Source organism: Nyctereutes procyonoides, unplaced genomic scaffold (assembly GCF_905146905.1).
Source record: "Nyctereutes procyonoides isolate TBG_1078 unplaced genomic scaffold, NYPRO_anot_genome, whole genome shotgun sequence".
Classification (NCBI taxonomy): domain Eukaryota; kingdom Metazoa; phylum Chordata; class Mammalia; order Carnivora; family Canidae; genus Nyctereutes; species Nyctereutes procyonoides.
This window is the reverse complement of record NW_026575048.1, coordinates 11,166,689-11,179,515: the sequence shown is the minus strand read 5'-3', so window position 1 is coordinate 11,179,515 and position 12,827 is coordinate 11,166,689. Positions and strand designations below refer to the sequence as shown.

Below are 12,827 nucleotides of genomic sequence, written 5' to 3'. Positions count from 1 at the left end.
GGCATAGAACATGAACAAAAGAACTTTTTGTAAGTTTATTCTTGATAAAATTTCTTTGAAATAAAACATTTAAATTTAGTGTGAGAAATAATTGGTGAGAGAATAGTCGAACATAATAGAACTTGAAATATTCATTCTTTTCCTGCTGACAGATAAATGTTACCTTCAGATGAAACCAGCAAAGTTTATTGTTTGGAATAAAACAATGAAAAGGATTCTAATATAAAGAATCTTAAAATTAAGCAGCCATTATTTTGCAAAGAGATCATTTAAGTTTACCCTGTGCTTTCTTTTTTTTTAGTGATGCATTTTAAGTTTTAAGACTTCTTAAGCCAAGCAGAAACAAGAAATGACAAAGATGAAACAAAGTATATGTAAATGTGTTGTGTTTGTGGAACTTTAGATTTGAAGTGTAACTTTTGCAACTCCCCAAAGTTCCTACAATTCTTTAGAAGAAAGCAGTGTATTTTCTAGGTTTGTTTTTTTTTTAAACCAGTTTCACCTAGCCCATTGATTGATTTACATGACTAAGATGTTTATTGTGAAGAGAATTAAGTGAAAAAGATTTTTCTCTGAATTTTATTGTATGTGCTATCATTTTGCTTACCTTCTCAAAGAGTAAAGTAGCTAAAATTTGAGCATTTTTAAAAAGGTAAGATTATTTTCAAGTCTAAAGAATGGTGAGATTTAGGGAAATACGTATTCTGAAATATTTTTCTCACCTGAACTAGAACATGACATGTCCAACTACCCAGATTAGATGTCCACCAGTACTAGCATAGCTTGCTCTTGCATCAGCGTAGTGGTCTATGTTAGGAAAGTATTTGCGTTCTCACTCTCAGATCTGTAGATTCCATATATAGGTACTTTTTGGCATATGTATTTTTATGAACAGATTGTCCCCTTTCATTGCTTTATTCCAATTTTGAATTTCTGTGATACTATGAGAGCACTTTTTGAAAAAATTTGAGGATAGTAAACAGTATTCACTTAAAAATCTTTGTGTTTTCATTTAATAACTGACACATTGTTTTAGAGTCTGCTAAATGCCAGGCACTATTTTAGTTATTGAGGATATGGCAGTAGACAAAACAAACAAAAATTTTGCCCTCAAGGAATTTATATTTTAGGTAGGAAGGAGATCTTGTTTTTGAATGCAATTATTTGAAGCATGATAAAGAACTTATGGTATTTTTATAGCAAGTATTTTAAACTCGTAAAATTTGTTTTAAAATAGTTTGCAGAAATATTCAGTAAGGAAAGGAAAGAACAGAAAGAAGGTTTTTGATTTTTGCTTTATGTAAGTGTTGGTGATCAGACCTAAGGTCCAGCCGTATTAGGAGAAATTAGTTTCATCATTTTCGTAATCTACTGGTATTGAGTTTGGTTTTATATTGTACTTTAAATATGCATGTAAGTGGTCCTTATTGGATTGTCTGAATTAAATTTTGGGAAGGCTGAAATGACCCTTTTCTTGCCACCTACAGATTTTGCCTGGTGGCTCTTAGATATGAAGCAAGGCAATGGTGAAAATGAGAATGGATTTGTGGTTGGGCTAGATTATAGCCCCTGTCCCCTTTCTACAGGTGTGTGCTAGCTAGAAGGCTAAGTTTTGGATTCTAGCTGGTTGTGTTTAAATCTTGGCACTGTCATTTATTACTTTTATGAGGATGGGCAAGTTAACTTGGTCTTCAGTTTTCCCGTTGTAATATGAGGAAGATCATATTACTAGCTGCATTACATTGGCAGGGCTAAATGAAGTCTTGTATGTTAAATACATTTCATCCTGTCTAGTCCATAGTAGGAGATCATTAAGTGTTAAAGATTATTGTTGCTGATCATTGCAGATATACTAATAGTACAAGTAGTAGCATTACTACATCAGTGGTAATCAGCACATTTGGAAACATTTTAGTTGGGCTTTGCTTTGAAAATGCAGCAAAAAACTTTATTAACCCAGGACTCTTCAGGCCTACCTTTTGGAGTGTACTTCTGAACAGAACTTGTCTTAAAATGTGTTTTGATAAAAATTGGCTTGTTTTCATACCCTGTCTGTTCAGTGAAGCTTAACAAAGTTATATAGCTTTCTAGTCTTTAAATACCAAATGAATATTATTTTGCTGAGGGTCCCACACTACTATTAATCATTTCAGTAATACCTCTTATATTTAATATGTACTTTCTATAGAAAGTACAAATCTCAACTTACGCTACATTTTTCTAAAATTCTTTTAGAAAGCATTTTGTGTAGCTATGGAACCGTGTCTGCTTTAATTAGAAAGGGCATAATCGTTTGTTCATTTTTTTCCCCCTTTGTTCCTCAATTCACTGCTATAATTTATTCTTATGTTGGAAGAGTTTGCATTATCATCATCATCGTTGTATTCCCATGTTCTCTTTTACTTTCCATTTCAGTAGCCTGTGATAAAGTATTAGTTATTGACATGGAGGGAAATAAAATGGTTTTTCATTTGGTGACAAATGAAATAGTGTGATTGTGGCATCCATGCTAAATGATCATCTGTGTGATGCAGGAATTTAAAAATATGAACTCAGAAGCCTTCCCAAATGTATCTCTGGGACACATTATGCAGGAACATTACATGCTAGCTTCAAAGTGGGTAAAATACTGTATTTATAAAATATGGTATAATGCATTTCTTCTTGTCTGTATTTAATAGGTAGCTTTGACTTTGGATAAGTTGCACCAGTAATAATCTGGTGGGGATGCTGTTGATTGACAAACAGCACTGCCCCTTCTCAGACCTTTCAGTTTCCACCTTTCTGAAATCACCCAGTGGGCTCCTGTTACCGCTTACACGAGGACTAACCTCTCACTGACATAATATTCAAATGTTTACGAAGGGCTTCTTGTGCAAGGCATGTTATATAATCTTGTAAGAGAAGAAAGTGAAAAATACAACCTGATATAAGAAAGTGCAATCCTTTCCCTGGAGTTCTGGTAAATTTTAGAAAATTGCTACTATTAATACTCAGAAACAGGAGAGAAAATGTTTTATTGAACCATAAAGTAGAGCAATTGACATTTGTTCTTAAAGTTTTTGTCTTAATTCAGGATATTTCAGTTATTGTCGTGGACTTACGGAATATTAGAGCTAAAAGGGACCTTCAAGATAATGTTTGAGGGTTTTGCTTTGGAAAGTCACATGCCAAACACTGCTTGGCTAGGTGGGAGGCAGCTAGGTTTCTGTGTTTCATGTTTCCTAACGTGTAGCATGTTGCTCTGTTCTGTTACCATACTCTACAGTCTTTACCTCACTGTTCTTTCTAAATTTATTTTTTTAAGATTTTATTTATTTATTCACTAGAGACACACTGAGAGAGAGAGAGAGAGAGACAGAGAGAGAGAGGCAGCGACACAGGCAGAGGGAGAAGCAGGCTCCATGCAGGGTGCCTGATGCGGTACTCGATCCTGGGACTCCAGGATCAGGCCGTGGGTGAAAGGCAGGCACTAAACCACTGAGTCACCTGGGGATCCCTCTAAATTTATTCTTTTTTTTAAAATTTATTCTTAATTCTATCTAGTCATGCCTTAATTTTTCTGTTTCTTAGTTCTCTCGTTCATCTTTTAGTGATACACCTCCAGTTTTAATGAGAAATAAATGACATACATCATGTGTAAATTGAAGGCATACAATATGATGGTTTGATCTACATACATTGTGAAATGATTATTGCAATAGGTTCAGCTAACATCCGTCATCTCCTATAGATAAAATATAAAAGGAAGAAAGTGAAAACAAAAAGTTTTCTTTGTGATGAAGACTCCTAGAATTTCCTGACCTAATAGTTTTTCCATATATTATGTGGCAGGGTTAATTATAGTCATTGTGTACATTACATCCCTAGTGTTGTTTATCTTATAACTGGAAATCTATACCTCTTGATCATTTAATGTTATTTTTAGCCCACAAAATCATTTCTTCCCTCTAATAATTACCTATCCTCCAGGTCTTTGCTGTCATATGTGGTAGCCACTATTTAAATGTTAAATTTATGTGGCTATTTAAATTTTAATTAACACTGAAATTAAAATTAAAGTTCTCTTAGCCATATTTCAAGTGCTTCATACATAGCCACTGGTTACTATAGTGGATAGCATAGTTCTAGAACATTTCTGTGATCACAGGAAGTTAAACTTATTTATTTTCTTTTTTTTTATGATTGAAGAGAAATCAATAATTTGGTATTTTCTGTTTACATATTGTTTATAGCATATATCATGTACCACTTAATATACCATAAACAGGAATGGAGTTTAGAGTTTATATAAAAATAATTTTTGCATCATATTTCTTATGTAGCCAGTCACTGAGCTAATGTGTATTTTAAATGCTTATGTATTGTTTTTTCATTTAAGTTATAATGGAGACGCCTTGGTGCTCATTCCTTGGAATGAACACAAACACCGAGATAAAGATTGGTGCGAGGAGCTGGAGTGCAGGTAAGGATCAGCCAATGCGAGGGGCCTTCATTTCTCCGGGATGGGTGAGTACAGGGCTTGACAGAGATGGGTATGTGGTAGGTGACCATGCGACCATGTACTTGATAGTGGTCCCTGATTTAGGGACTTTGCATGGAGTTTTTTTAAGCACTTGACTTGATTTTATTCAGTTACATTACAGTTTTTTAAATGGAAGAATATTAAATTCTACAAAGTTAAATATTCTATAAAATGATCCTGATGCAGCACCTCTTTCTTTTTTAAAGTATTGCCTTTTAGTCTTTGAAACATAGAAATATAGTTTTCACAGCTGTAGTTATGGTGTGCACACAATTTTGTTCTTGATTCAGTTTGAATTTTTATTTTTGTGAGACTTAACCTTAGAAATCCTCAGAATGTGGAGTCCGAGGGCGTGGGAGATGAGGTGTGGGGCTGAAAGCACTTGAATTCCCTTATTCCTCACTCCTCAAAGTCAGGTAGATGTTCCTTCACCATCTCTCCTTTCATATTTCTCCTCCATGAAATCAGAGATTTATTTTTTGGATTCATGAATTGAGGCAGGGAACCTTTGTATTGATCCAGAAATCCTCCAGATTCCTAGGCATTAGGCACAGCATAGGGTGGGGGTGGAGTGCTGGAGTTGAAAATCGGAGCATTTGGTGAAAATCTAGGTCGAAGCTTGGGTTCCCTGCCACCTTCTAGCTCTTAGAGTGTAGGCATATTCCCCAAGTAGAAGTTTGGAGATTTCTTTCCTGGAGAAATGGAGTAGCCTCTGAGAAGAGGCCTCTAGATACTGACATGTTGTCCCAAAAGATTAGTGCATTACCAGGTCACAGTGAAGTCAGCAAATGAACAAGTCCTGCCATAGCTACTGTGCTTCCTGGACATCTGAGGATTGGGGCCAGCAGGCAGAACAAGTGGAAAGGAAAGGCAAAACAAACAGAAAATGGAACTGAAAGTCAGAGACCACACAAAAAGAAACTTCAAAAATTAATATTGGCCAGGAGATAAGAGAAGATACTGCAGTTGTGAAGTAACAAAAGGATTTTATAAAATAGGAACAGAGAACTATGAGAACTTCGGGACCTAAAAAGTATGATCGTTGGTGTCTAAAAATTATAAGGTTGAAAGATTAAAGCAAAGAACTTTCCCAGAAAGTAGAATAAAAATATTATAGAGTTAGATAAAGAGACAGATAAAAACATATTCAAATTACAGGCATTCTTTTTTTTTTTTTTTCAAGATTACAGGCATTCTATAAAGAGAAGGCATATATAATAAAAGGGAGGAAATTTATAAGAAATATTTCAAGCCTATTATTTAGAATTGAAGGGCTATGAGTTTATAGATTGAAATGCCCACTGCACTAAAGCATACCATCAAGGCCTTCCAGAATATCAGGAATGCAGTCTACCAGAGAGAAAAACATTTTACATAAAAGGAAGTTTGAATTAGAATGACCTCAAATATCTCCAGAACAGCAATAGAAGAAGCTAGAGCTAGAAGAAGCTAGAAGCAAAACTTCTAGTGGAAAATATTTTTTGAACAAGATTCTTAAATCTAGCTGAAATCATCAAGTATGAGGTTAATCATGTAAGGTTTGGTAAAATTTACCACCCGTAAATGAGTATATCTCATTTCAGGAAGCCATAAAAGATGTGTTTTATTAAAATGAGGGAGTCAATTGAAAAAAAGCTGCTAGATTCAGGACTGGGCTCTAACATGGGCAGTGGCAACGGGAGGGCCCAGGATGACAGCTGTGTTCTTGTCGGGTGAGCAAGCAGCCAGCACAGATTGTTGAAAGGGTGTGGATGGCTTCAAGAGCCAAGGTCTTTTGAAAAATCTTAAAAATGGAACAGGAATATTACCTGTTATATTTGACTATTTAGGGAAAAACTTTTATATTTTGCTATTAATGCATTTTTTAGAGAATTTGGAAAAACCTAGCAATGGATGCATGTGAGTAAATGGGTGGGATAGGAGCACAATGGGTCTTTATTAACTCCAGAAAATGAAAAATTGTTCAAAAGAGCAATAGTTACAATAATGTACCACTTGGCTCAGGACAGGATAGTATTCACATAATCAAAATAATGCAAATAATTAGTGGTTTAAACTAAACTGTGATATATCCACAGAGGGAGGAGAGGGTTTAGGAGAAGTGGATGGTTATGGTTTAAGACAGCTGAGTAGCACATAGAATAGATAAATCAGAAAGAGTCCCAAGCATATCCTGTTTAGATGCTGAGAGGAAAATCCAGGAAGACGGCTAAAAGATGTGAACATGGCACAGAGCGTGGCAAAGATGGTGGCAGTGTGGATTTTGTATGGAATTGTTGGCTTTTCATTTGATTTGACTCTTTTCACACTTTTGGATTTTTGAACCTATGTATATGACTGATAAGTGATGAATAAAGGCCATAAGCAGTAGCGTTATCATTGCAAGTGACATTTGGAAGCTCTCTTAATGTAAGTGGTAACATTGGCTGTTTCATTTTGTTGTGTCTTAGATACTGAGATAAGGAGTAACTCTTAGGTACATTTTTTTACTCCATGACGTTTTAGCGTAATGGCAGTTGAATGTCTTGCTGTGGTTTCGCTGATTTCTTTTTAAAAATTGTTTTTATTTTATTTTTTATTTTTATTTTTTTAATAATTCATTTTTATTGGTGTTCAATTTGCCAACATACAGAATAACACCCAGTGCTCATCCTGTCAAGTGCCCCCCCTCAGTGCCCATCACCCATTCACCCCTACCCCCCGCCCTCCTCCCCTTCCACCACCCCTAGTTCGTTTCCCAGAGTTAGGAGTCTTTATGTTCTGTCTCCCTTTCTGATACTTCCTACCCATTTCTTCTCCCTTCCCTTCTATTCCCTTTCACTATTATTTATATTCCCCAAATGAATGAGAACATATAATTGTTTTTAGGGGCATCTGGGTGGTGCAGTTGGTTGGGCATCTGGTGTTGGTTTCCACTCAGGTTGTGATCTCAGGGTCATGAGATTGAGCCCCACATCAGGCTCTGTGCCTGGCAGAGTCTGCTGGAAATTCTCTCCCCCTCTGTCCTCCCACGTGTACTCTCTCTCTCTCTCTCTCAAATAAGAAAATCTTTAAAAGTTGTTTTTAATTTACTTTTCATTGTTTTAATCAAAGTTGTATATACTTGCAGGTAGATTAAAGAGTTACAATTTTCTACAAACCTTGTTAAAAAAGACAAAAAGAAGCAAAACCCAAACCCACAGTCCATTGTTCCCCTCTTCTCATTTCCTGCTCTCCAGAAGCAATTACTTTTAATTCTTTCAGATGATAGTTTAGGTATTAACTCTGTATCTGTAACAACTGTGTAGCTACTAGATGTTTGGCCATTAGCTGTGGACTTTGCAGAGTGGAGGGGATGGTGAGCTTGTACCTCCTGTGTGTGTGGCATCCTCCTCCCCTGCCATTTCAGGGGAGTTTCAGGAGACAGTGGAGCTTAAATGTATGGTATTTGTCAGCCATATTTAATTAGAAGTCATCACTTAGCAGTTGTAATGAGAGGTTGAAGAAGTAGAGAAACTGAAGGTGGTGGGAGGTCAGGGCCAGTGGCCGGGGCGGTAGGCAGAGGTGTGGGGAGACTGTTGATAGTGAAACCTCTCATTTCCAGATGGGCTTTTGAGAGAACAGCAGGGGCAGAGCACTGACCCATCCATCCTACGCTTCCCAGTTCCCCACAGCCTGTGCCTTTGTGTGATTCTAAGTAGATGAAAGGCATGAGGGCATTTCCTCTCAGACCAAGTGCAGCAAGCCGAAACGTAAGTAGAGCTTGCTGTGCCAGAACTCCTGAAACTAAAAATGAAAAGTCTGGAAAAGTTTGACAAAGGAAAAGATGCTTTTGAAGATCGTACAGATTTTCTGTATTACCGGACATGTCCTGTTGCTTACTCATTTAATTGGGGTCTGTCATCTGCTAGACACAAGAATACCAGAGGAAGAAAGGCAGATGCAGTCCCTGGACTCATGAAGTTTATAATCTGGCAGGAAAAAGAGTCCTGCTGTAAATGACTAACATGGTGAGTGCTAGGAAGGACCAGGGTAGGGGGAGGGGGAAGATTGCTGGGAGCACATCATAGGGAGACCGCAGCTTGGTGGAGAGTAAGAAAACTCATCCTGGGCAAAATCTTGTGAAATCTGAGATTTGAATAATGAACAGGATTTAATTTAGCCCAAGGGGGAGAACAAGTTTGGTAAAAGAGAGGAGGGGATGTGTTCTAAGAGAGAAAGCATGTTGGAAGAAGGCTCAAGGCAATGTCTCCTTCAAGAACTAAAGATAAAGACCTGCCTTGTTGAAGTAACCAGAACAAAAGTGAGATTGGCACCAAGATGAGGCTAGAATATTTTACGGCCGGTTACAGGCTATAAAAATAGGCATGGGGATGATAATAACATCAGGTTTCCGTTTTTAAAAAGATAATTTTATTACCTGAGGAGATCCTGAATTCAGTTTTGAGTTTGTTGCATTTGAGGTGCCTGTGAAACATTGAAGACAAATAGAAGGATTTTGGGGCTTCTGAGTAAAGTATAGGGTTAGGGGTCAAATAGGGTGGTTGTTGTAGTGCTTGTGGTAGCTGATGCTTTGGAGTCACAGGTGAGACTGGGAGAAAGCTGCAGTGGGGAGGAGCCAGGACCCAGGGGTCAGCTGGAGGAGGCTATTCCCCCCAGATGACCCAGAAGGAGCCTCCAGGACGATGAGAGAAGGTGGCCCGCACTCCATACTGCAGTGAGGGAAGCCTGTGTCTGGAAGAAGCAAGCAGTGAAATTCTATCAGTGCTGAGAGGAAGATATTAAGGACTGAAAAAAATATCAAAGGACCTCAGAGTTGCTCCTGGGTACTTTTCCCTGCTGAAATGGGCAGCTGTAAAGATTTCAGGGGGCAGTGTGACTTTTTTCATGGCAGCGATGGAGAAAAACCACTGGTCAGAATGTTAATGGCAGTTGTGAGACTAGCTGTGTAAAGGGCTACCAGTTATAAGCGCAGTAGGTTGTCTGAGGCCTTGGGTCTGCTCATACATTATAGCTACTAATAATTCCAATAAAAATAATACCTGTAAATAAAAAATTAAGCACCTCCTCTGTGCCAGATGATATTCTCTGTACTTAATTTATATTATTGTGAATACTCGGGCATAGTATCCTACCCATTTTATGTAAATAAAATGAATTTAAGATTAGATTGAGCTCAGTGCTTTATGCAGAGTTTCACAGCTTTCAGCACTGGAATGTGCTTCAGTTCTGACTCCAGAGCCCATTGCCTTGTCACTTGGTAACCGTGAGAGCACCTGGCTGGCTTGAATGAACGATGTCCCCTAGTGGAGCACAGCAGTTTTCCGTAGGTTGCTCTGTACTATCTTGGTTTAAATCCTTATTTTAGTCCTTGATTATGGAGGGGAATTGGCCAGGCTCATTCTCTTAAAGATTCCTCACAATTTGTGATCCCCGGGCTATTATCATTCTGTACATTCCTCTTGGTATTCTTTTTTTTTTTTTTTAATTTTTTAAATTTTTATTTTTTTTATCTATGGTAAGTGGCACAGAATAGGTCTGTATTTTGCAGATGTCAGTGTAGTACTACATTCCTGACGCCTACTAACAGTATATTATTGATGTAAATAAGGCATATTTCCTTTGAGTTTTATGAACTTCGGAAACAGAGTTTTTCTGAATTTATATTTGAGTTAGAATCACCTGGAGGTGTTTTTCCTAAACAGGGCCTGGCTGGCCATCACAGGTAATTTTGATTTAGTATGCCCACGGCAGGCACCCAGCTATGTGCATTTTGTGAAAGCCTCCAGGGGTGATTTTGATTTTGTTAATGTGTATTTGATTGATTTGTGGCATAGCTGTTTTGATTTACTGTCTGTTCTGATTTTTTAAATTGGGAAAACTAATAGGAAAATAAATTAAGCGTCCCCAAAATGTCCCATTTATCTTTAAGTGTGCCCACAGGTATGGGAAAGCACAGACACACAAACACCCCTGCCCTTGCTCCCATGTATATTCTCTGTCTCTCTAACCATGCTTATCTCTGTCTTTCAGAAAATTCTGTTTTTTCTTCCTGGCATTCCAGTAAGTTACTAATTGTTCCTTTTGTGCTTTGCAGAATGGTGGTTGAACCGAGTCTCCAGGATGAAAGTGAATTCTTGTATGCTGCACAGCCTGAGTTACTGAGGTACAGGACACCACAGCTCACAGTAGAGAAGGTTATGGACTGGTATCAGACCAGAGCCGAGGAAATAGAGCATTATGCTCGACAGGTGAGGGAAGAATGGCAGCTGCTCCTCAGTGATGCCGGCAGTGCCACGTTGGGTTCTTAGGATTCTGTGCATGTAGCGGCAGCCGACCGTGGTGCCAGGGATTGTGTGTTTAGTTTGCAGAGATGAAATGGATATTTCTTATTACTTTTGTTCTTTCATCCTTTGCCTCAGAAGCTTTTGTGGCTTTTTTGGGGATTCTTAAAGAGCAAATACGTATAAGAAAAATTGTTCAATACCTTTCTCTAAAATGTGAGCTACAAAATATGGCACATACTGTCTGAGATTTTCCATATATTTTTAATAGGCTTAATACCATATTGGTTGAAAAGACTGTATCAACCCAGAAATACTTGATCGGGTTGCCTGTCATACTGCAGTAACGGAGTTGATTTTTATTTTGCTTTTTAGGAATCTTGTTTGAGGCTCTGTCTTTAATGTTTTCCTTAAGTCTAACCCTAATTCCCCTCAGTCCCCCTGTGCCTTTATGGAGCTGCGCAAGAACTGAATCAGGCACTGTGGAAGAGAGAGAGGAGGATGTACTGAAGCTTACGAGGTCTGAATACTAATCTTAACTCTTCCACAAATGTGCCTCGTGACTCTGGGCCTGCTGCTTACCTTTCCTGCACGTTAATTTTTTTCATGGGGTTGGTTCTTCTACCAAGGTCAGTGAGAACAAAGAAAATATACATTACAGAACATTAAAAATTCTGCAAATTGGGCAGCCCCGGTGGCTCAGCAGTTTCGCACCTGCCTTCAGCCCAGGGCCTGATCCTGGAGACCCAGGATTGAGTCTCATGTCTGGCTCCCTGTATGGAGCCTGCTTCTCCCTCTGCCTGTGTCTCTGCCTCCCCCCCCCCCTCCCCCCGTGTGTCTCTCATGAATAAATAAATAAATAAATCTTTAAAAAAAATTCTGCAAATTGAGGGCCCTGCAAATGTAAGCAATAGTTGTCTTCATCTTAGGTAACAGAAGTTGGCAATTCAGAACAAAGAATGGCAGGATGCAGTTTGAAATCTCATTCAGGGTCTGGCCAGTGGATACCTTTTTCTTTCTACTTGCAGTCTTGGCTTTGGACCACCTATTCAGGACCACCTACCATCAGTTTTTCATTTGACAGGAAGGGTGATTCTAAAGGTTCTGAGGAGCACCATTCCTGTGGGAAGGAATTTACACCCTTTTGTTTACATTTCTGCTTAGTAATTGCCAAGACCTGTGTCTCCATTTGATAGCCTTGAATTTCTGCTTCATCTGACTCCTACTTTTAATATTCATAGAATTGAAGAGGAGTTCTTTGTTGGAGCTGATGGTAATATTATAGAACAATTTTTTTTTCCCCAGGGGTGGGGGTGGGTCAAGAATATTGATGATTGACTCTCCAGGTCTTTGAAGATGGCTAAGGACCATCATACATTTGAAAGTCTTTTAGAATCCTGTTATTGGGATGAGTAGAATCTCTGGAGGTGCTCTAGTCTAATTCCCAATGTATTCTTTGTACCTTGAATGATAATGATGTGTCTGTGTAGATTTTGTAGATTTATTGATTGTAACAAGTGAACCACCCTGGTGGGGGCTGTAGATACTGTGGGTAGGTGTGGGTAGAGTCTCTCTGGAAAGTGGCTATACTTTCTGCTTATTTTTTGCTGTCCACACTGCTCTAATAAGTAAAGTCTATAAAATATAAATAGAAAGGGAACTATAGAGCTTTCTAAAATTTAAACTTTTTTTTAACAGTCTAGGAATAATTCCTCAACATCTTGAATTCATTTTTGGGGAATTAGGAATAATTATAAAGAAAAGTGATTTGGGGGTGCTTTATTCAGCTGCTTTGTATTCTTTCATCTCTTTATATAAAAACATTTCTAATAGAAGTATTATTCTTCAGCTTCATTTTATTTATTGATGCTTCATGCTGGCTTATGCTACAAAGTGATTTCTAACGAGTTTTTATCTTTTTCATTTTTAGAGACTTAATTGATGTGGGACTTCTTTTTCCTTAGTGCCTACAAATGCCTTTTAGCAAAACTTGTTTGTCGGATTAGAAATGTGTATCATGATGAAACTTATCCAGTGAG

General features: G+C 37.9%; 1 protein-coding gene across 1 annotated transcript in view; it reads left to right on the top strand.

Annotated features, from left to right (window-relative positions):
- The window catches only part of NBAS (NBAS subunit of NRZ tethering complex), a 322,484-nt gene that overhangs the window by 118,349 nt on the left and 191,308 nt on the right, over window positions 1-12,827 (top strand). Inside the window, exons 22-23 of the mRNA XM_055327484.1 lie at window positions 4,382-4,465; window positions 10,602-10,755. Coding sequence (XP_055183459.1) covers window positions 4,382-4,465; window positions 10,602-10,755 — 238 coding nt within the window. The remainder of the gene's footprint in view (window positions 1-4,381; window positions 4,466-10,601; window positions 10,756-12,827) is intronic.